The 20853-nt window shown below is 36.2% G+C and overlaps 1 protein-coding gene across 3 annotated transcripts; it reads right to left on the bottom strand.

Moving 5' to 3' along the window:
• Positions 1-1766: 1766 nt before the first annotated feature.
• LOC116257018 (uncharacterized) lies at positions 1767-20475 on the bottom strand. 3 transcript variants are annotated; one of them, XM_031633606.2, is made up of 9 exons: positions 20136-20473; positions 19986-20018; positions 10715-11023; positions 8334-8427; positions 7393-7511; positions 6801-6935; positions 2688-2780; positions 2517-2603; positions 1767-2120 (listed from the first exon to the last, which is right to left on the bottom strand). In XM_031633606.2, exons 3-8 carry the CDS (start codon positions 11018-11020, stop codon positions 2550-2552), a joined length of 801 nt encoding a protein of 266 aa, XP_031489466.1. In that variant the 5' UTR covers positions 11021-11023; positions 19986-20018; positions 20136-20473; the 3' UTR covers positions 1767-2120; positions 2517-2549. The 3 variants fall into 3 exon arrangements, with proteins under 3 accessions (XP_031489466.1, XP_031489464.1, XP_031489467.1); XM_031633604.2 differs by having other exon boundaries at positions 1767-2115; positions 20136-20467; XM_031633607.2 differs by lacking the exon at positions 19986-20018 and having other exon boundaries at positions 1767-2115; positions 20136-20475.
• Between the last annotated feature and the right edge of the window lie 378 nt (positions 20476-20853).

Genomic DNA, 20853 nt, shown 5'->3' with positions numbered 1-20853 from the left:
TGCCTAATTAATTGCAAAAGGTCAAAAGCTCACAGATATAGCATTAATTATGATGAAATAGTTGAAATTGTAGCTAGAATTGAACGGAATATTTTGAGGATGTTTAAAGTGTTGCATCAATGATACTTAACGGAAAAAGTTTATATAAATGTTCCTTCTTGTATGAATATTTCCATAAATGTTCCTTCTTGTATGAATATTTCCAAGGTCAAATGTTTCACTTGTGTAAGGCTTTCTGTGACCTGAAACAACCACTAAAAAGTTTAAATTCAACATGCCATGATAGAATATGATTGTAAATCTTGTTTTGCTAACATAGTCTTATTTGTTAAGAATTCAAATGCAACTACTGTTATCTTATTTTACATATCAACGATATGTTAATTACCAAACGTGATGATAAAAGAAATTAAGAGTATAAAATACACCTTCAGAAAGTAAGTTTAAATAAACCTTGTTTTCTAAAATATTTTGGGGTACAGAAGTTATCTGTTTTCATCAAGAATATTTCTTGTCTCAAACTAAATATGCTGTAGAGATCGTCAGCAAGACTAAGATAATATATGATAATGTGTCAGAGACCCATGAAACTTGTAAAAGCCAAGTTTAAAATAGATAGAGTAGTTCTTAACGATCTCACTCTCCACAAATGACTTGGTGAATTATTGATGTACTTGAGTATTTCTTTACTAGATATTGCTCATTCAGTACACGTAGCAAGTTAATTTTAATGCCAACTTCTTGGGTGCTCATGACGGTAGCCTTTTGAATCATCATACACCAAAGGATCAATTAATATAAGAATATTTGTTTCTTCCCATTTGTGTTCAAATTTAATTACATATACTATTTCCGATTTGAAAAGTGACCCAAATAATCATCACTCTATTATTTTTCTGTGTTTCTAAAAATCTACTTGTAAAGTACAATAAGCAACAAAAAGATATCACTTTCATCTATTAAAGCTAAACAGAATAATGGCAGCATGCCAGCAACTAGATGGAGATAGTTTAACTAAGGTAATGAAAATACATCTAAAGGAAGCTACCAAGTTGTGCTGCTACAATGAGATGCCATCTATATTGTTACAATCACAAGTTTTATGAACACATGAAATACATAAAACTAGGCTGTCATGACGTCAAAAAGACTCCGTTGAGAGAAGTAATTGATTTTCCACGGCATTAACTGGCAAACTTATTTACCAAAGAAGTGAGTCCACCTATACTTCACCTTTTCTTTGACGTACTTATCATGGGACCATAAATTTTGAGGAATAGGGGCGTTAAAATATGGAAGGGAAGGGGAGGGTGTGACTTATGCGTATTAACATAGTTTCTTTCATGTATGTGCGCAATGGATGTATTGTTTTTTATTTACGCATTTTATCATCCTTGTTTGTTGTAACCTTTTGTCTTCTATCCAGCTCCGCTTAGTCAAAAATAGTCTTAGACTGGAATTGAGCTAGTGATTGTCTGGCTCAGACTCCCCTGGCTGTGTATATTGAGGAGATGACTCCCTTGTAAGTTCACGGCTTTACTAAGCATTTTCAGTAATATACAAGCTTAATTTTTACCATTTATTGGTGCCTTTGTGCGCATTGTATGAAATTGTATCTTCAGTGTTGGGAGTTCATTTATGCAAGGTGTGACTCGTGTAGGCATAGGAATTGATGATTAAAGTGGACTTCCACAATACATGGTATTTGAACCATATTCACGAAAGCAAAGTGCAACATGAAGTACTGAGTCAGCATGACAAAAAAATACTTCGAATATCAAAAATAGCATTCCATAGGGAAACCAAGATCAGGATAACAATACAACAAAAATCCTCAGATTAGGAGGAATCAAAATACTAAAGTACATATAACAAAGGAATATTACTTGATACAAGAGGAAAATATTACAGTATTATTGAAAACAACGTGACATTTTCCCAATAATATCATTCTTCACCTTTTTGGCAATCAGATTGTAAAATTCCCACAGTACGGAGAATTTGTGACAATGGTCTTGATAGGGAAAAAATAGCATAATGTGCCAAAAGCTGACGTCTGCACCACAACTGGGAGGCAGGAGTGACGGAAATTTGAATGTCAAATTCAAGACATATCTGCACTAAAAAAAGAGTAACATTGTTACATTTAATCATGGGAGGATCACCAATTGGTAAACCTTTGATGTTACAAGCTGTCGAAACAATATGCATGTTGGGAGCTAATATCAACAAATGACTTAAAACTGTGACTTAAAACTATGACTGACTGTAGGCAGGAAAAGTACCATAGCCTGTTAAAATGAACTAACTCAGGTGAAACCATTGAGAGAAACATGTTTGACAAAAAATATTTTCAGAAAAAGCTTCCAATTGTTTAAGTACCATAGCAAACAAAAGCTACTTTAAGAGTGAGGGTAAAAGCTCAAACTATAGTATGTCCAGAATGATCTAGAGCTCTGGATACCCTTAGGAAGATGACTTGAAAAAGAACTCGTGATTGAAGGTGGATCATATACCTCAAGCATCTTAACCAAATTTCACCATGTATATCAGGTCTGTACTTCTATCTCCTGAAACCGCTCCTCAACTAGACTTTGAACTTTCTGCACGACAAGACAACAGATATCAATGCCCCACATCTAAAAGAAACCTACAAGGAGAGTACAAACTGTCATCTTTCCTCACACCTTTACACTACTGCCAATTTCGTCAAGTTTATGAAGCAATTGCTCCCCATATGGTCTATGAGACTTATGAAATAGAGACCTTGAAGGTGATACCTGAAATTATCAGTGAATACGAGTTAGATCTTGCAGATTTAAATGCAAAAATCAAGAAAAAAATGAGGTTGATGCCATTATCGTTGATTACAGCAACAAAATGAGGTGCAAGTAGATTTTACTGCCTCACCTGCCAAGTGGACTAGTTATCATGGTTTAGGGCCACAAAGAAAATAGCAACATCCAGGAATGCAGTAAAATAGACACAGCCACACAGTCAGCCAACATATTTTAACTAATGCGACACATTGCAAGTGTTTGCAGAGTAGTAATTTACCAATCTATTAAAGATAATAGTTCTTACCTTTCATTAATTTCAGTTATTTGGATCAATACAAGAACCAAACTTCAGAAAAGAACAGAAACAACAAAAAACAAGAACACTTTTCAACTCAAGTTTATAGACACAACAATTCTATTCGTGATATTTTTGTCTGTTCCACTTCCTTACATTTACCAGCTGTAGTGGCTGTTGGTGTTTAAAGCTTTTATATTTGGAGAAAAACTACGTCGACATACATCTTCACTTTTGTTACATGGACAGGTAACAAAAGGTCAATTATAGCTTTCAATATAATCCAACAATCTTCTGTCATTATACTTGAAACATGGAACTGGATAATGAAAAGCCTTAAATGCTGAAGCGGGGATTAGAGGATAACATTTTCTTTCATGCCTTCTTTTTCTCCTTCTTCCTTCTTAAATTAAGATGACAAGACATTGTAGATGCACTAACTTAGGACAGGAACTTTCATGCTCATGAATGCAAGAATGGACCCTTCAAGTCATTAAACTGTCAAATGAACCATGAAAAGATGGTTTCCACATAAATAGAAAAAGAAGATGTCCCACAACCAAAGGTTGCCATCTTCACTTGAAATATACACATTTCACATGAAAGGAGCATAAAATGTGTCTAGTTTCCCTCATCCAACAGAGGTCATAACATCACAAATTTGATAGCTGGACACTCTAAGGAGGTATACTGGCTCCAGCACATCACTTTGCACCCAGTATGCAAGAGATGAAAGGACCCAGTTAAGTAGACCTTTCCTGAAAACAGAGCATCTACTAATAAATGACTCATTCATTAACCATGTATATTACTAACATTTTGTACCAGAAATACCAAGGTTACCAACTTCATTGGCACAAGAATGTTCCTCACATATTTTCTTTCTTCCACCATTCTTAGGATAGTAGTTCTTATTGAACATTACTAGCTCTCCAAGTGGAGTGCTTAGTCAATTACCCCTACTTATTTTGAGTTTTTGCACCAGTGTTACAAAAAAATTTCATCGACCAGGTGCCATCTTCACTCTCTATTGTTAAACTAGCTACTAGTCTGTCTAGTTGCTAATTACCTCCTGCTACTCTTCGCCGACTAAACCCTGGCCTCCCAATCACCAACGCTTAGGTTAGGGACTCAGTCAGCTTAAGCAAGTTGTTCAGCGGCCAGTCAGTACTTTGGTCATCGACCTTGCATTTGGTTACTTTAAGTTTTAGTTATTGCCTTACTCTTTTGAAATGTTTTCAAAACTTAATTTATGGATAACTTTTTCCCTTATTTTACGTTTGGAAAAAAAATCTAATCCACTTCTCTCTCTCTCTCTCTCATATATATATGTATGTATGTGTGTGTGTGCGCGCACGCCTGTATGGACCATGGCTCACCTATTCTGACAGAAGAAGCTTGGCACTTTCGCACAGTATATCAAATTTTGGTAGCAGAGTTCCAAAAAACCACTCCCATTCACCAAATTGACCCAGGGATAGTGGCTACCACATTTTAGTAGCCTACTTAATTATCTTTTAAGAGCTATCCTAATGGCCTAGTACATTCCCACAACCATAGTTGGCCAACCCAGTGAATTGACTGGGGAATCGCCTGATTCAACCTGGATCGCTGACAGACTAGGTCACAAGTTCTATTGACCCAAATGCAATTAGGATCTGAATTGGCTCAGGATAACCTGATTATGGACTATTTCGTTAGGCACTAATGCTAACTATTACCAAATGCCACTAAGAAACAAACCATAGTCACTTATTAGAAATAAATTAATCTGATGCATGTTGTTTATTCATTGTTATTATTTTGTAGTTGCATTCAGAAACTATAGTCATTTGATTGTATTTACTTGATGAGTTACTTGTTATTTTATAGCTCAAGTTCTTCATCATTTTGCAGTAAAAGTGCACTATAAGAATTTATGACCTGATCTAGACAACCCATGGAGTCCAGTCACTGACCCTTGACCCAATAATCAGCTGATCTGAGTCAGATTCATGGGTTTGTCAACTATATCCATGAGATAGAGGATGATCAATCAGATCTTACAACTCCACTCTTCTCCAGTAAGGGCCCTTTCACTTTAGGTGAGATTCCCTTCACACAACATATAGTGCTGTTTCCTTTCCTCCCAAGTCCTATCCTTCAGACCAAACAACTGTTAGTTGATAAAGAAAAAAGAGTGGAAGGCCTTCCGAGAGAATAAAGGTCAAATTCATCTCAGAATTTTTTGCACAAACCTGCAAGACATCAATTGAAATGGTGCAAGCATCCACCAGCCGTTCACAAGACTGATCAGGCTGGAAGATGGATTTAACATGTATATTTGTTAGAGTGAATAATGGCTAGAATCATTCAACATGAGGTTCGAGATCAGAGTTGTGAGAGAGAAGATCTTCCAGCAGAAATATGGCAGACTGGAAACTGATTAGGTTTGCCCTAATCTCTATTAGCCCTTTAACAGACTTTTACATGATAAGCATACAACAATGCATAAGCAAATTTTACAAGTATGCCACCATCCAGTCCTAAAGCTGCACACCCCTGTACATTAACATATGGGATCTGGACCCCAGATCCATATAACATCTCTTCAGTATTAAAATTCAAAGATGGAATACATGGACACATTACATGAACTTCTAGCTGATTCCTGTCCATATCATATCTAGCCATTTCCAGGAGCACGTAGCATTAAATTAAAAAGATGGTTACTGCCCAAGGAATGCCTTCCAGGAGCAATGCATGTCTAATCCAACTATAGTAACCAATATTAGCAACAACGTTTGAAAATATCAAGATTTTATTTCCAAAATTTTCTTTAAAAGATAATATACAAAAAATATTGTGATATCTCTGAAATAAAACAAATAATCCAAAATTGTGATGTTAGCACAAAAGGTATCATGACAATTTCTAGTTTTCAAGAAAAGATTTTTCACTTGTATTTTGGTATATATTTCCAACCTCTGCTTCTTTGACAAATAACAGTTTATGCATGCAAATATTTTCGTAAGAAAATCTGTAACAGATTCATAACCAATATATTTAATTTTTTTGGATTTGAAAGATTTTATTGAGAAAAAAAGAATTTCAGAAGAATAAATTTCCAAGAAAAACCTTTTTGAGAAATTGTAGAAAACAATACTAGTAACCATCATCCCAAAAGATCTAGAATATCTCCAGCCAAGGCAAATAGCCTTGTTGACAAAGGAGCAGTAGTGAAACCCAAAGAACGCCCCTCCCTCAATTTTGCTCAAGAGAAGAGAATAAGAAGAAAAAACAGAAACTACCAAATCTTCCTTGATAGAGAAGAACTTCTAATACTGCTGGAAGACAAAAGGACCCTAAGGCACCCTTTATCCATTAGACAGATTGACAATGAGAAGCATGGTCTCAAATGTTGAGAAATGATCAAAGGCTTGTATATTGGGTAGTCAGTGACAAAGATTCTGTGTTCCCTTTTTCACTATTAAACTTGTTTTAACCTCATTTTAGTAAGTAAGAAAATGTACATATACAGAAACACACTGGCACCCATTTTTTCTAATGCCAACTGCGTTCCCCGTATCAGTACCCAAAAGTTTGTGACTAGTTTTCATCTGTAAAGATGAGACTTGGGCAAACATTAATTTTAGGGTGTGCAATTGTATTTATGAGAACAATCATACAACAAACAAAGAAGCAGAAGAAATAGCACCTGACCCCATCAAATAAGTGAAACTTACAGGCTGAAAAGTTAATCTCCGGGCAATTGAAGCTCGTGGAGAATAACCTGGCATAGAACCCGGGCAGTCATCATTGACAGAGAGTTGTCTACGGAAGCTCTCATCTCTAATACTTGAAAGCAGCGTCATAATTCCCTGAAAAGTATCACTTCAATAATTATAGTGCTTCCTTAAGCAAACAAAGACAAGGGTACTTCTACCAATAGCCACAAATATCGCAATATTAACAAAAAAACAAGGAAATTGATAAAAACGGAAAAATATAGCGATATATTGAAAAATCATTAAAATGAATTCATCAGGATTTTAATGCGATTTTTTGCGATTTTATCTCGATTTTTCATTTAATTTTTGTTTCATTTTTTGTTTTTTATTTTTATTTTTTAATTTTGCTTCATTCTTTTATTTCCTCTTATTTTGGGTATTCAACGTAACCTCCTAAACGTAATAGAATACTTATTAGTTTTTCATTTCTTGTATTTTTACCTAACATTTTGATTTTCTATTTTTAAAAAAAAATCTGAGATTTTTCCGGGAAAACAACTTTGCCGATAAATACCCGAGAATGATATTTGTGGCTATGCAGTTTTACCTTTTTGAAACCTTTTGGGTTCATGATTCCTTGGATATGAACATCATCACTGGCAGGCCTTCTGACACCTAAATTCTCAATTCTGATGTAATAGATACCAAAAAAGGACTGCAAATATCCTGCAAAACATAAAAACATGTGTTTTGATTCCTATATAGAATGAGAAATAAATGATGATGGGAATCACCCAAGACAACATAAAAGTCACATCCCTGTCAGTACCAACCCACAGTGAAAACCAGTTATTCAATTACCAAACCACTGTGAGAACCAGTTATTCAATTACTTGATCAAGATTACCAAAGCACAAAAGAGAAGAAACCAATGTTGTAAGTTTGTGACATCGCAAGCATAGGAGTAACTTGAGAACAGTCTCATATCTATGGCTCTTGAGACCATATGCCTCTTAAATTCCTATTACTTTGTGCCCTTGTACCTGTAACATCAACAGCAAGGGAGTAACTTGAAAACAGTCTCATATCTATGACTTTTGTGAAACTTTGATGACTATATATGTCTTCAACTTCTTACTACTTTTTGCCCTGGTTCACAATACATTTCTGAGGTCAAAATCCAAGCTGGCTACCAGGCAGGCTAAGATCCGCCAGATCCAATACTCAAAGTCAGTTTTGAGCGGCCTCATAAAGTTTGTATCTGAGTAATATTCAGTTTTGTACCAAGAAGTTGAATGGGTAGTTGAATCCACATGTAGAATCCTTGTTAGAGGAAAAAGTGAAAAAGTCAACCCAAAGAATGGAGGGGAAAAAAGGAATACAGAAAATCATCCATTAGCATGACTTTCTGCCAGGCATCAAGTGAGCACAGTTAAAAAAATTTAACCAACAAAACTACCATCCTTCCATAATAGACCCAAAGAGAGAAGTCCATTTTCCTTGCAACCCCATGCCTGCAATCTAGCATATTTGTGATGCACAATTTACCTTGTTCAACTACAACATTTGCAACTGATGGCAGGAGGATATGTTTCTCTCTCTTCAAAGCACCAAGAAAAGGAAAAAACATCGGTTTTGTAACCTACACAACATAAGCAGTTCATCATTAATAAATGACAGCATAAAATGTTCAATCAAAACAAAGTCCAAGGAAAGGAAAAAGCACCAGTTTGTAAACATGTTTTTCCATGTTTCTTATGAATGCCACATTAACGCAAATTTCACTTTTCCTTTTATTAGAGAGAACAACCCGCTGCCAGGAAATAAAATAAAAAGCAAATTCACTCAAGTTACATTTACATTTTGAAGAGCCTTTTCAGATGTTTCTCCAGGTAGGATTCCTTAAGAGGGTGTTTGATGGCCTTGCATTTTGATTCTACAATTAAAAAATCTGGAAACAAAATTCTACCTCAAACTGTAATTGGAACGAAAATTCCTGTTCTAGTTTCCCTTTGTGTTTGATAGTCCAACCCTACCAAAAAAAAGTTCATATTTTGATTCCAGCATTGATAATTACGTTTTTGATAAAATATGAATGAAAATTATAGAATTGATGAATTAAAACCCTCATCAGATGTGTCCTAAAAGAGAAATTCCAAATTTCTAAAATTCTAGAATCATAATTCCACCCCCAGGATAGAATCATAAATCTGGAATTTTGATTCAAGAATAAGCCTATAATTCTGGAATCAAAGTTCATTGTTTGATAACTTAGTTCCCATTTCATAAAAAAATGAGAATTTTAATTGTAGAATTCCACAATTCCGGCCTCATCAAATGTGCCTTAACGAAATAATCAGATTCAATTTAAGTTTACTTCTTTAGCAAGATCATCTGCAGCCAACAATTTCCATCTTTCCAGCAACCATATAAGGAAGAGTGGGCAAAAGGGAAGTCCATAACATACCTGTGTGTCAGTGAAAAAGGACTTACAACATTCTCTTGAGGGCAAAAATTGTTCGATGTATACATTATAAAAGTGAATCGGAAACATTTCTTGAAGCCAGAAAAAAAGCCTTGGTTCTATGTAAACATCACAAAAAGACCACTAAGGGGGAGGAAACCGAATTTATTATTTTTTAGAATACAAAATCAATACTAACAGAAAAAATTACAAAAAAAGAACAGTCTATAAGCTAAGTCACACAGGTGCGCCAACTATGGTGGAGCACCCGCACCGATGCAGGTGTGGGTGCGGCCCGACATGACACCCGACTCTGTCAAACCAAATCGGGTGCTGTTGACTGCACCCATTCTTCTTTTCTCTTGTTCTTTTTCATTTTTTTTCCTTCTCCTATCTTTCCTTCTTATTTTTTCCCTCTTCCCTCTCTCCCCCTTTATTTTATTTAATAAAACCTATGTCACATAGGTACAGGTACGGGTGCCAGTGCGGGTACCGGTGTGGGTACGAGTACTGACCATTTTAAAAAAACTTGGGTGCGGGGGTACGGCCGTATATATATATAAACAATAAGAAATACTTAGAAAATATGTATCAAAATAAAAAATATACATCAACATAAACAAATAAATAACATAGAAAATATATATCAACGGCTCTTACAACAGTGTGTTTAAGAAACCTATGAAAAACTTTAAACATATGGACAACCAAGCAGCCCCCTAGTTAAATATGAACATCAATCGAATTTTCACATCCAAAGAATAGAATAAAAAGTAAGGTGGAAAAAATTAAATCAAAATAAAATTAAACAGTTTGGATCTATAGGTACCCAAGTGTCAAAGTACCCATTTTGGGTACGGGTACGTGGACCTTACTGAAGTACCCATGTGACTTAGAATAAAACTTTGAATTTTGTATGAGATTAAGGTAAACCTTGATAAAAACAAAGTTTAAAAATATAGACAGTTAAAATTACTTATATAACAATTAACACACACACACACACACACACACACACACACACACACATATATATATATATATATATATATATATATATATATATATATATATATATATATATATATATATATATATATATATATATGTTGTCGCCGCACCCACTTTTTTTTTTAAACTTGCCGCATCCCGCACCGGCACTGGCACCCCGCACCCATGTGACATAGTCTAGAAGTCGCAAAACAGAAAGATTTGCAGCAATTTTCATCTTTCAAATCTGCCAACAACTTGAACCATCTTTTTTAAGCCCAATAATCATTCACAAGGAACATTGAAAATAGCAATACATAAAGGAACTAAAACCAACAAAAGCTCCAACCACCACTATGTAGAGGTCATTCTGACTAAGCATCAATTAGCTGATATAATGAAATAGGCCAAGCAGCGGGAAAAAATCACAAACAAAACAGTTTCTAAGGCTACATTAGCTGCACAAAATAATTACCTTATAGACAATTGCAGTCGGTGTGACATACAACTTTCTGGACTGAAAGTCCCTTCGAACAACCCGTCTTCTTACAGGAAGATATAGCAACATAATCAATCCAATTCCACAAGCTAGGATAAGAGCCAAAGAATAAAGGACCCACAAAAATGTTTGATACTTGACAAAATTCTCTTCCATCTCTTGAAATGAGGCTCTGAACAATACAACTTCATCACTGTCCCCATCATTGTCAAGGGAAATAGAGTCCGACAATAAATGTCTATCCAACAAATCAATTTCTGACGCTGTACTTGCTGATGCCATTCACTGCAGAAAAGAATGATAATCATTTGTTATTCAATAAATGCCTTCTATCTGTTCAAGTAAGATTGAAGTGGATAAGAACCACTAGTATAAACATTGTTTATCAAATTTTTCCTTCAAAAGTCAATGTAGAGCGCAAATGAGCATGGAAAATTTCTCTCTCTCTCATGTTAATAATTTTATTTTTCCTTGTTCTCATTTTTCCCACTGAATTGTTGTGATTGGAAGAAGCAAGAAGTATGAATACTTTCACATTGCTACTTGGGCATCCAAAATATCTGTCACGAATGATGAGAATATGTGTCTGAGGTTAATATTTCTTAGTATTGCAGCAAACTTCCCAAAGTACGCATCTTATTACCATACAAATTCTTCAACCCCATAACTCATCATATGTTTATGTGATTATGGAATCAGCTAGTTGGATAATCACAAGCATTTATCAAGCATTCCATGCATGATGCTCTAATTTATTCTCCCAAAGTGACACTTATGTGGATTTTGATCCTGTCAGGTTCTATTCATTGGGTATGGAGGATTGTAATTTGTAAGATTGTGCCAAGATGCCTTTCAAATCACTAGTGGATAGGTTTTGGATGGATAAGCCTCTTAAAAAGTTCCCTTGCTTACAAATTCTCTATGGTCAACCCTTGTTCCAATCTACTAAGACTCTGCCTAACCAAAGATTAATAACTGGAAAAGAGAAAAATAACTGCAAACAAATTTAGCCTACATACATTGCCTGGTACAAAGTGGACATTGATCATGTGAGGATGACATGCACACTGGTTTTTCAAGAGTTTTAGCCTTCAACAAGAGACGTTTCCAAGAAATTCACAATTTACCAAGACTTTATTACCCAGAAAGCATATTAGTACATCACAAAAACATGATCCAAGACAATCTTACCAAAAAGGTATCCTGGACAAAAACTATGTGCTTAGATTGTTGATGCACCTAGCGCTAAACTATTTCTACTTCAGTAGTTAAATACCATCAGAGCAAATATTTATGCATTAATCATATTATGCAAACACATGCATATGTGTTCACATTTACAAGACGTTCTGAGTTTTACCAACAGTCGTACTTGTGCATGTAAAATTTTGCATGCACGTGCAACTTCACACATGCCCTCATAGGACATATCTGTGTGGACATATTAAGCGCGAACAATTCTCAATTGCACAAGTGAAACTAAGTCATTTTTTTCATGTGGAACCAGCAAACCTAGTTTTCTTTGGCTCTACATACTTTAAAATATCATGGAAATGCTTTTGTATATTGGTACGACCGTACGACTAATGGAATTTGTATAATCCTTCTACAACATGTGATTGCATTTAAGTGTTAGCCTTAAAGCTCATGGTACATCAATATTATTTTACAGGCTTACCTTCAGATCATGAGCCAACATGGATAGCAGACGCATCACACATATTATACTAAAATTTCAGGCTATGACACCTGGGAGTGGAATTTCTTTGGTAATGAGATACAATGAGGCCCTGAATCTCGAGTTAATATCTGGATCCATGGCATAGGCTATAACTTGCAAAAGGCCTTTTGCTAATAAGGACGGAAGTTTAACTAACATTCACCTTTTGGGTGTTGAAGATGTGATTACTCTCTCTCTCTCTCTCTCTCTCTGTGTGTGTGTGTGTGTGTGTGTGTGGGAGGGGGGCATATCAATTGATTCCTTTTGTACAGTACAATTAGGAATGGTCCACTACTGTTTACGTTCTACCCATTTATAAAGAAAATGCTAGGGAAGATTTATGCACACGTTCCTCTCTCTTTCCCTCTCTCTCTCTCTCTCTGGTATATCATATATGCATTTATTCCCTTCATACAATGTAAGGACGGTCTTGTTAGAATTTAAATATTAGACATTATGTAAGTATACATATGTTTCATATATGATTTGTATATATGAATATCTATGTATGCATAGGTGTTATGTATTTTATTTTATTTGCTTCCTTTTCTTTTTTATGTACTTTTTATTTCTTTTCTTTTTCTTTTTTTACCTTTTCCTTTTTGTAAAAGGGAACTAGCTGTTGGACCAGCTTCCAACGGCTAGATTTCTAGCCGTTGGAGCTGGCCCAACAGCCAACTCCTCCTTCTTCTCTCCCTTTCATTGTACTATATATATGGGACTGTTGTCCCTTGTTTGGTTAAGGCTTTTAGGCCTCTCTTGTGTATTCTTCTATTGAGATTAATAGATTTGGTATCTTCTCCTCAAGTTTGAGGTTTGGTTGTGTATTACCTATTGAAGTTGTTGGGATCTTCAAGAGTGTATCTCTTGAAGCATTTGTATTCTCAAGATCAGGCCTGATTTACATGGTATCAGAGCCTCGTTTTGGCTCTTTGTGTTGCTGTCTTTCAAGCTTGAAGATCCAGTTATTACTCTTTCCTTGGAGCTGTGAAGCACTCCAAGTGTTCGATATATTGTGAGCTGAAATTTGACACAAGAAGGTGTTGTTATTTTGCTGGCCTCTTTTGGTGATATTTGTGACGGGATAAAGCTCCCTTGGTGGTGAAGATTGTGGCAGTCTTTGACGCGTCGAAAGCTTCATTTTTGTGTGGCTGTTTTTCATCCTAGCACTACCTCAACGTCTCCTTTACAAGGTACACATTATGGATGAAAGAACTTCCCCTACTCCTCTTTCCAAATTAACTTCATCAAATTATGTTTCTTGGGCAAAAACTATGGAACATTTTATTAGAAGTAAAGGCCTATGGGGACTCGTTGATGGGTCAAAAAGTGAACCTCAATTAGTCCTCACCAAGACCATAGATGGTAAAGCTCAAGAACTAGATGGAATTGAAAAAGACAAGGCTATGAATGAATATGAGAGAAAATGGGAAGAGTGGAAGATAGGACACCACAAGATTATCACTTGGATTATTGCTTGTGTTGATACTACAACCATGGGCCAAATAGCAAAACATAATTTTGCTCATGAAGCTTGGGAATTCCTCAAGAAAACCCACACTATGAAGGATGTGGCCTACATGTGCAATCTTCAAATGAAGATTGCAAGTCTCCAACAAGGAGACAAGTCCATTAAAGAATACGTTGGAGAAATGGAGCAATTATGGGACGAACTTGCTCTATTTGAACCCGAATGGTATGATCCAAGAGACATTGGAGTTAGAGAAAAACAAATCCAAAGGGAGAAATTTTATAAATTCATTCTTGGTCTTAGATCGGAATATGATGGAGTCAAAACTTCCTTGCTCCATAGGCATAAAGTGCCATCTATGAACGAAGCCATAGCGGAACTTCAAATGGAGGAGAATAGACTCAATTTTTCAAAAGACAAGAGTGAAAGTGTTCTTGCTACCTCGAGACCCGGTGCTCATATGAGAACTTATAGGCCTCCTCACTTTAATCGAAACTATGAACATAGCAATAATGGCAACAAGAAGATTATATGTTTCCATTGTCAAGAAGAAGGACATACCAAACTTAGATGTCCTAAATTGAGGAGATTTGATAAAAAGACAAGTGTGGCAGGGATAATGTATGAATAAAGCAATCGATTTGACCTAGACAAACTTGTAAGTGCCCTCCAACCAAAGCTTATTGATGCTCTTCAACCGCTTTTCAAAGGAGGAGGGACTTCTCCAATCTCCGGAGCAACCGTGACATCTACATCATCAAGTAAGTACTCTTGGATTCTTGATTCCGGAGCTTCATTTCATATGACCCCTTGTAATTCTTTGCTAAACGAATGCACTAAGGAAGAATCGTGCCCATTTGTTAAAACCGCCGATGGAACTCCTCTTGAAATCAAATGTGTTGGGAATATTGATCAAAATTTTAATTCAAAAGTTTTTAAAATACCAAAAGTTAGATTTATTCCCAAACTTAACTTAAATCTCTTGTCGGTTTCTCAAATAACAAATCATGGATGTGATATTGTCTTCTCACAAAATAAATTTTTGATACAGGACCATCTTTCCAAGAAGACGATAGGGGAAGGTTCTAGGAAAAATGATCTCTACTATGTTGACTATTTGGATCTTTCCAACCCTACTTGCAATATAGTCAAGAAGAGTGACATTCAAGTTTGGCATCAAAGACTTGGGCATTCAAGTTTAGGAAAAATGTCTTGTATCCCTTTTTTGGAAGAGAAATGTAAAGAAATGATCTCTTGTGATGATTGTATTAAAGCCAAAATTAAGGCTTTACCTTTTGGAAATAGAAATTTTGTTGCAAAAGCACCTTTTGAATTAGTGCATTCGGATGTATGGGGTCCCGCTCCTATTATGTCTAAAGGTGGTTTGCTTTATTATGTCATTTTTGTGGATGATTACTCTCAATATGCTTGGGTTTACTTTCTTAAACGCAAATCGGAAGTCTTTATGAATTTTAAAAACTTTTACAACATGATCAAAACTCAATTTGATGCAAACCTTAAAATTTTTAGAAGTGATTCCGGGGGAGAATTCATTTCCAATGAATTTGAAGAATTCCTAAAAGAAAAGGGAGTTATACACCAAAAGTCTTGTCCCAAAACCCCCCAACAAAATGGAGTCGCCGAAAGAAAACATAGACATATTCTTGAAACAACAAGAGCTCTTCTTATATCAAAAAATGTTCCAAAAAATTTTTGGGCTGAAGCAATTTTAACATCCATTTACTTGATTAATAGAATGCCCTCTAAAGTTTTAGAAAATATTTCACCTTTTCAAAAACTTTTTAACTTGGAGCCAACTTATAAAAGATTCAAAGTCTTTGGTTGCAAATGTTTCATTTTAAATGACAAAAATGATAAACTTTCATCTAGGGCTATTCAATGTGTCTTTATTGGCTATTCTGAAACTCAAAAAGGGTATAGATGCTATGATATTGAAAAAGATAAGGTGTATGTTTCAAGAAATGTGATATTTTTAGAAGAAGAAAATGGCTTTAATGAAAATAAACCCAAGCATGAAGATGACTATTCTTTTTTATGGATAAATGATGATGATGTTGATAATGATGATGATGTTTTGCCTTCTTCACATAATGATGCTCAAAATGAGGTTGAGAATACTCTTTTTGATAGATCTTCACCAAGAAGTGATGGATCACCAAGAGAAGTTATAGTTTATAAGAGAAGGTCTCAACAAAACATCCAAGAGTCTCAACCTACTCTTAGGAGATCTCAAAGAGATTCTCATCCACCTCAAAAATTTGTTTCCTATGAGTCTTTTTCCCCAAAACATAGAGCTTGCTTATTAGCTATTCACTCTCATGTTGAACCTTCATCCTATCTTGAAGCCAAAACTAACCCACATTGGATTGAAGCAATGAACTTAGAGCCCTTGAAGACAATAAAACTTGGGACATTGTGTCTCTTCCTATAGGGAAAAGGACAATAGGATGTAGGTGGGTTTACAAAGTCAAGACTAGAAGTGATGGATCACTTGAAAGGTATAAAGCTAGACTTGTTGCCAAAGGATATGCCCAAGAATATGGGATTGATTACGAAGAAACCTTCGCCCCTGTTGCTCGTATGACCTCTGTTAGAGCTCTTATTGCCATTGCCTCCATTAAACAATGGTCTATATATCAATTTGATGTCAAAAATACTTTTTTGAATGGGTACTTAAATGAAGAGGTATACATGGATTCACCCCCTGGGCTTGATTTACCTCAAGGAAAAGTTCTTTATCTTAGAAAGGCATTATATGGCTTGAAACAAACTCCAAAAGCTTGGTTTGACATGTTTAGCAATGTTATGTTCAAACAAGGTTTTAAATCATGCTATTCTGACACTGCTATGTTTGTTAAAAATACTGCTATAGGTATAATTGTGTTACTTTTGTATGTAGATGATATGATTATTACAGGTAATGATGCCAACGGAATTATGCAGGTAAAGGACTTTCTAAAGAATGAATTTGAAATGACTGATTTGGGTAAACTAACCTATTTTCTTGGTATTGAAGTAGCTTATAGTAGAAGAGGATACTTACTCTCACAAATGAAGTTTGCCAATGACATTATAAGCAGATCAGGTATCACTGATGACAAGGTGGTAGACACTCCTGAAGCCTTAGGAGTAAAGATGAAGATTGACGATGGAGAAATTCTAGAAAATCCCACTCCATTTCGTCAATTGGTTGGAGCTCTCACATATTTATCCATCACAAGGCCTGACATATCACATGCGGTACATGTCATAAGTCAGTTTCAACAAAGACCCACTTCTGTACACATGGGAGCCGCATTGAGGATTGTTCGATATGTCAAACACACAATCACTAAAGGACTTTTTCTATCCTCCTCATCAAACTTGAATATGATTGCCTATACTGATGCTGATTGGGGTGGAGATCCTAATAACAGGCATTCCACCACCGGTTTTTGTGTTTTTCTAGGTGACTCTCTTATTTCGTGGAGGTGCAAAAAACAAAATAAAGTCTCTCTATCATCAACTGAAGCAGAATATCGTGCCATGGCCACCACCACCATGGAGATTGTGTGGTTAAAAAGCTTATTGAAGGACATTGGAATTGACTTAAATGAAGCAACCAAGCTCTGCTGCGACAATAAAAGTGCCATCTACATTGCTAGCAATCATACTTTTCATGAAAGGACGAAGCATATTGAAATGGATTGTCACTATGTGAGAGAAGAATATCTTAACCGAACAATCGATATATCCTTTGTCCCTTCCGAATATCAACTTGGAGATTTCTTCACCAAGGCACTTGCTTCAGCACATTTTCAGTTTCTTCTTGGCAAACTTTCGGTGATCACACCGTAAGTTTGAGGGGGGGTGTTAGAAATTAAATATTAGACATTATGTAAGTATACATATGTTTCATATATGATTTGTATATATGAATATCTATGTATGCATAGGTGTTATGTATTTTATTTTATTTGCTTCCTTTTCTTTTTTATGTACTTTTTATTTCTTTTCTTTTTCTTTTTTTACCTTTTCCTTTTTGTAAAAGGGAACTAGCTGTTGGACCAGCTTCCAACGGCTAGATTTCTAGCCGTTGGAGCTGGCCCAACAGCCAACTCCTCCTTCTTCTCTCCCTTTCATTGTACTATATATATGGGACTGTTGTCCCTTGTTTGGTTAAGGCTTTTAGGCCTCTCTTGTGTATTCTTCTATTGAGATTAATAGATTTGGTATCTTCTCCTCAAGTTTGAGGTTTGGTTGTGTATTACCTATTGAAGTTGTTGGGATCTTCAAGAGTGTATCTCTTGAAGCATTCGTATTCTCAAGATCAGGCCTGATTTACAGGTCTGTTACCATTGTTAGTTTGGATCTATTTATAAAGGAACCAGTAGGGAAATTGTTTTTCTTGTGGATCTTATTTTAGTTTAAGAAGATCAGACTCAATCTACTTGAAGATTTATTTCTTTTAAGAGTTCAGTGTAAGTTTCTTGGAGTCTCATGTTCAGAGTAGCTCTAAGTGCTTTGCCAGTTGGAAAGGAAGTTCCCCTCTATTTCACTGCCTAAAACTTGTCCCATCAAGGATCAACCATAAGCTAGGTGATGTTGTTCTATAACCAAATGCCTTGGCCTACAGCAGATCATGAAGTGCCTAACATTTAGGCAGATGAGCCTCTCTCTTTTAGTGGGGGGAAGGGGGTGGTTTTGTAGGGGGGAGAGAAGGAGGTGTTGGGGGGGGTGTGTTGTTGGGAGGATTAAGAGGTAGTTATGGAGGAAAAAGGGAACAAAGCAACTATAATCTGTGGCCAAGAAGTAGAAAATTTGAATTTACAAGCACCCAAAAGGCTAAGAGATTGAACTAAAAAATCATGGTCAATTATTTTAAGGAGGTATGGAAAGCAAAGTTCCTAAGGTTCAAAAGGTTGAGATTTGCACAAATTTTCATACATGAGGTGGTCTACGTTAGAATTTTAGTAATAAATACATCTATTGTTTGTCCATGTACATGCTACATATATACATTATATATATCCATGGGTGTATCAATTATGATGGTGTTCATGTACAGTAAATACATATGTATATTTCTGTTTCTTAAGGGTGTTACAGTCATTACAAAATGACAGCTGTCGAGACTAGTCCAACAGCCAGCCGTCTCATTCCACCTTGTCTACATTAAGGGGTTAACCCATCTTGTTTCTTATGCTTTTCCAAGCATATCCCATTGAGCGAGAACTATTATTTTCTGCCCGTGTGGGGCCTTAGAGCAGACTGTATAAGGCTGTAAGCATTGTGGGTATAGGCTCATTTGAACCTTTGTTGTTGCTGTATTGAGCCTCGGGAGCTTTCGACTGTTGATTTTCAGGTGATATCAAAGCCTAGATTGACTGTTAATCAAGTTGTTAAAGTGAGAAATTTGAAGATTTTTGTGGTACTTTTGGAGTTTGTGCATCTCAATTTTCGAGTTAATGCCCTGTGGCTCTTCCAGTAGGAAATCATCCATTTACAGAAAAGCGTAACCACAGAGAGAGAAAGAGAGCTTATGTTTAAGTGTCATGCTTTTTCACTTCATAACATATTAAGAAATCAGTTCTCATTTTCCCATTATTTTGCACAATCAAACACAAGGGGAAAATTTCCAATTTCTGTGAAAGCAAGAAAAACAGAAAAACCTTTAATGAAAAATACAATGGAAGAAAAGATTTTCACAAATCAAACGGGCGTAAAGGGAAAAAGGTATTTGCGGTTTTTCATGCCTGAACTTGCTACCTATGTTTCCCCTGCTAATTCTTACCCCAGTACTAGTCCAACTAATTTAAGGATATGTGTACAATAAATTCAGGATCTTGGTGACATAGGATGATCAAAAGATCAGTTAACCTTCCCCGGCAATTCCAGTGAAGGAGAAGAAGAATGCACAACGGAATACTGGAAAACTTAATAATAGCTCTAACCATTTCCGATTTAATACTACTGGAGTTCGGATGGCAACCTAACTTTAGCGGTGACATGAAACGACGACCAAATCAGTCGACTGCATCAAATGGAAAACTCACCTTTCGTCCACCTCTTCCTTCCTAGTACAGATCCTAAAACGAAAAATCATAGACATTAACACGCTTCGATGGTCTACCAACAAACAGAAAAGAGTTTTAATATGACAGCGAGAGAGAAAGAGAGAGAGAGAGAGAGAGAGAGAGAGGTACCATGCGATGGTAAAGACGCCCCGGCGGAAAAATTGTCCAGAAATCCCCTACCGCTGTCAAGTCAGAAACAGAGGGGAAGCAGTAGTGGTGAATGGAGAAAAACAGAAATGAAGAACAGAGGAGCGGCGGGAAGAAGTCGGCGGTTTTCCTCAGTGGCGGCACAGATTCCAAAGTCACACCTGCATCTGTCGGTCTTGTGTTCCTGTGGGATCGATCGGTTGGACTTCGGAATTGAGCGGACTGCAGGAACAAGCAGAGAAATGAGCAGCGTCCCGTGTATCCTGGGTCCCACTGCGCGCTACTTACAGAAACTCGCTGTCACTTGAATCGCTGTCAGTCAACCGATTCGATAATTTGGTTGAAAGACGTAAATGGCCGTTATGGATAGGCGAGAAAAACATATTAATATCGTTCACCCTCTCAGTTCTTATTAGAACTTCAGCAAAACTCTCACAAGACCCTTCTTCTCACTTCCTTGGAGTTTTAGAAGAATTGTCAGAGTAACTCCCCACTGTTTGTACCTGGAAGAAATACTGGCGTATAATCTTCTGTCATGTAAGTCACATGCAGTTGTTGGCTATCCCCTTGCGGGTGTCTCCTTGTCTGTTTTCAATTCCAATTCATCTAGTGGCCAAGTTCTTGTGAATTACTTCTCCTTTTTTCCCTTCATGCATAAATATTTCTTTGGTTTTGTTGTGGGAGCTCGTAAATCTCTCTA

The sequence above is a fragment of the Nymphaea colorata genome, chromosome 7 (assembly GCF_008831285.2).
Source record: "Nymphaea colorata isolate Beijing-Zhang1983 chromosome 7, ASM883128v2, whole genome shotgun sequence".
Lineage (NCBI taxonomy): Eukaryota > Viridiplantae > Streptophyta > Magnoliopsida > Nymphaeales > Nymphaeaceae > Nymphaea > Nymphaea colorata.
Note: the sequence above shows the minus strand (reverse complement) of the source record. Positions and strands in the feature narration are given on the sequence as shown.

Coding starts and splice junctions, on each gene's coding strand:
- LOC116257018 (XM_031633607.2), bottom strand. CDS start 11,020: ATGGCATCAGCAAGTACAGCGTCAGAAATTGATTTGTTGGATAGACAT. Junction 6,936..7,392: donor ACCCAAAAGGTTTCAAAAAG/GTAAAACTGCAT, acceptor GATACTTTTCAG/GGAATTATGACGCTGCTTTC. Junction 2,604..2,687: donor AAATTGGCAGTAGTGTAAAG/GTGTGAGGAAAG, acceptor CTTGTCGTGCAG/AAAGTTCAAAGTCTAGTTGA.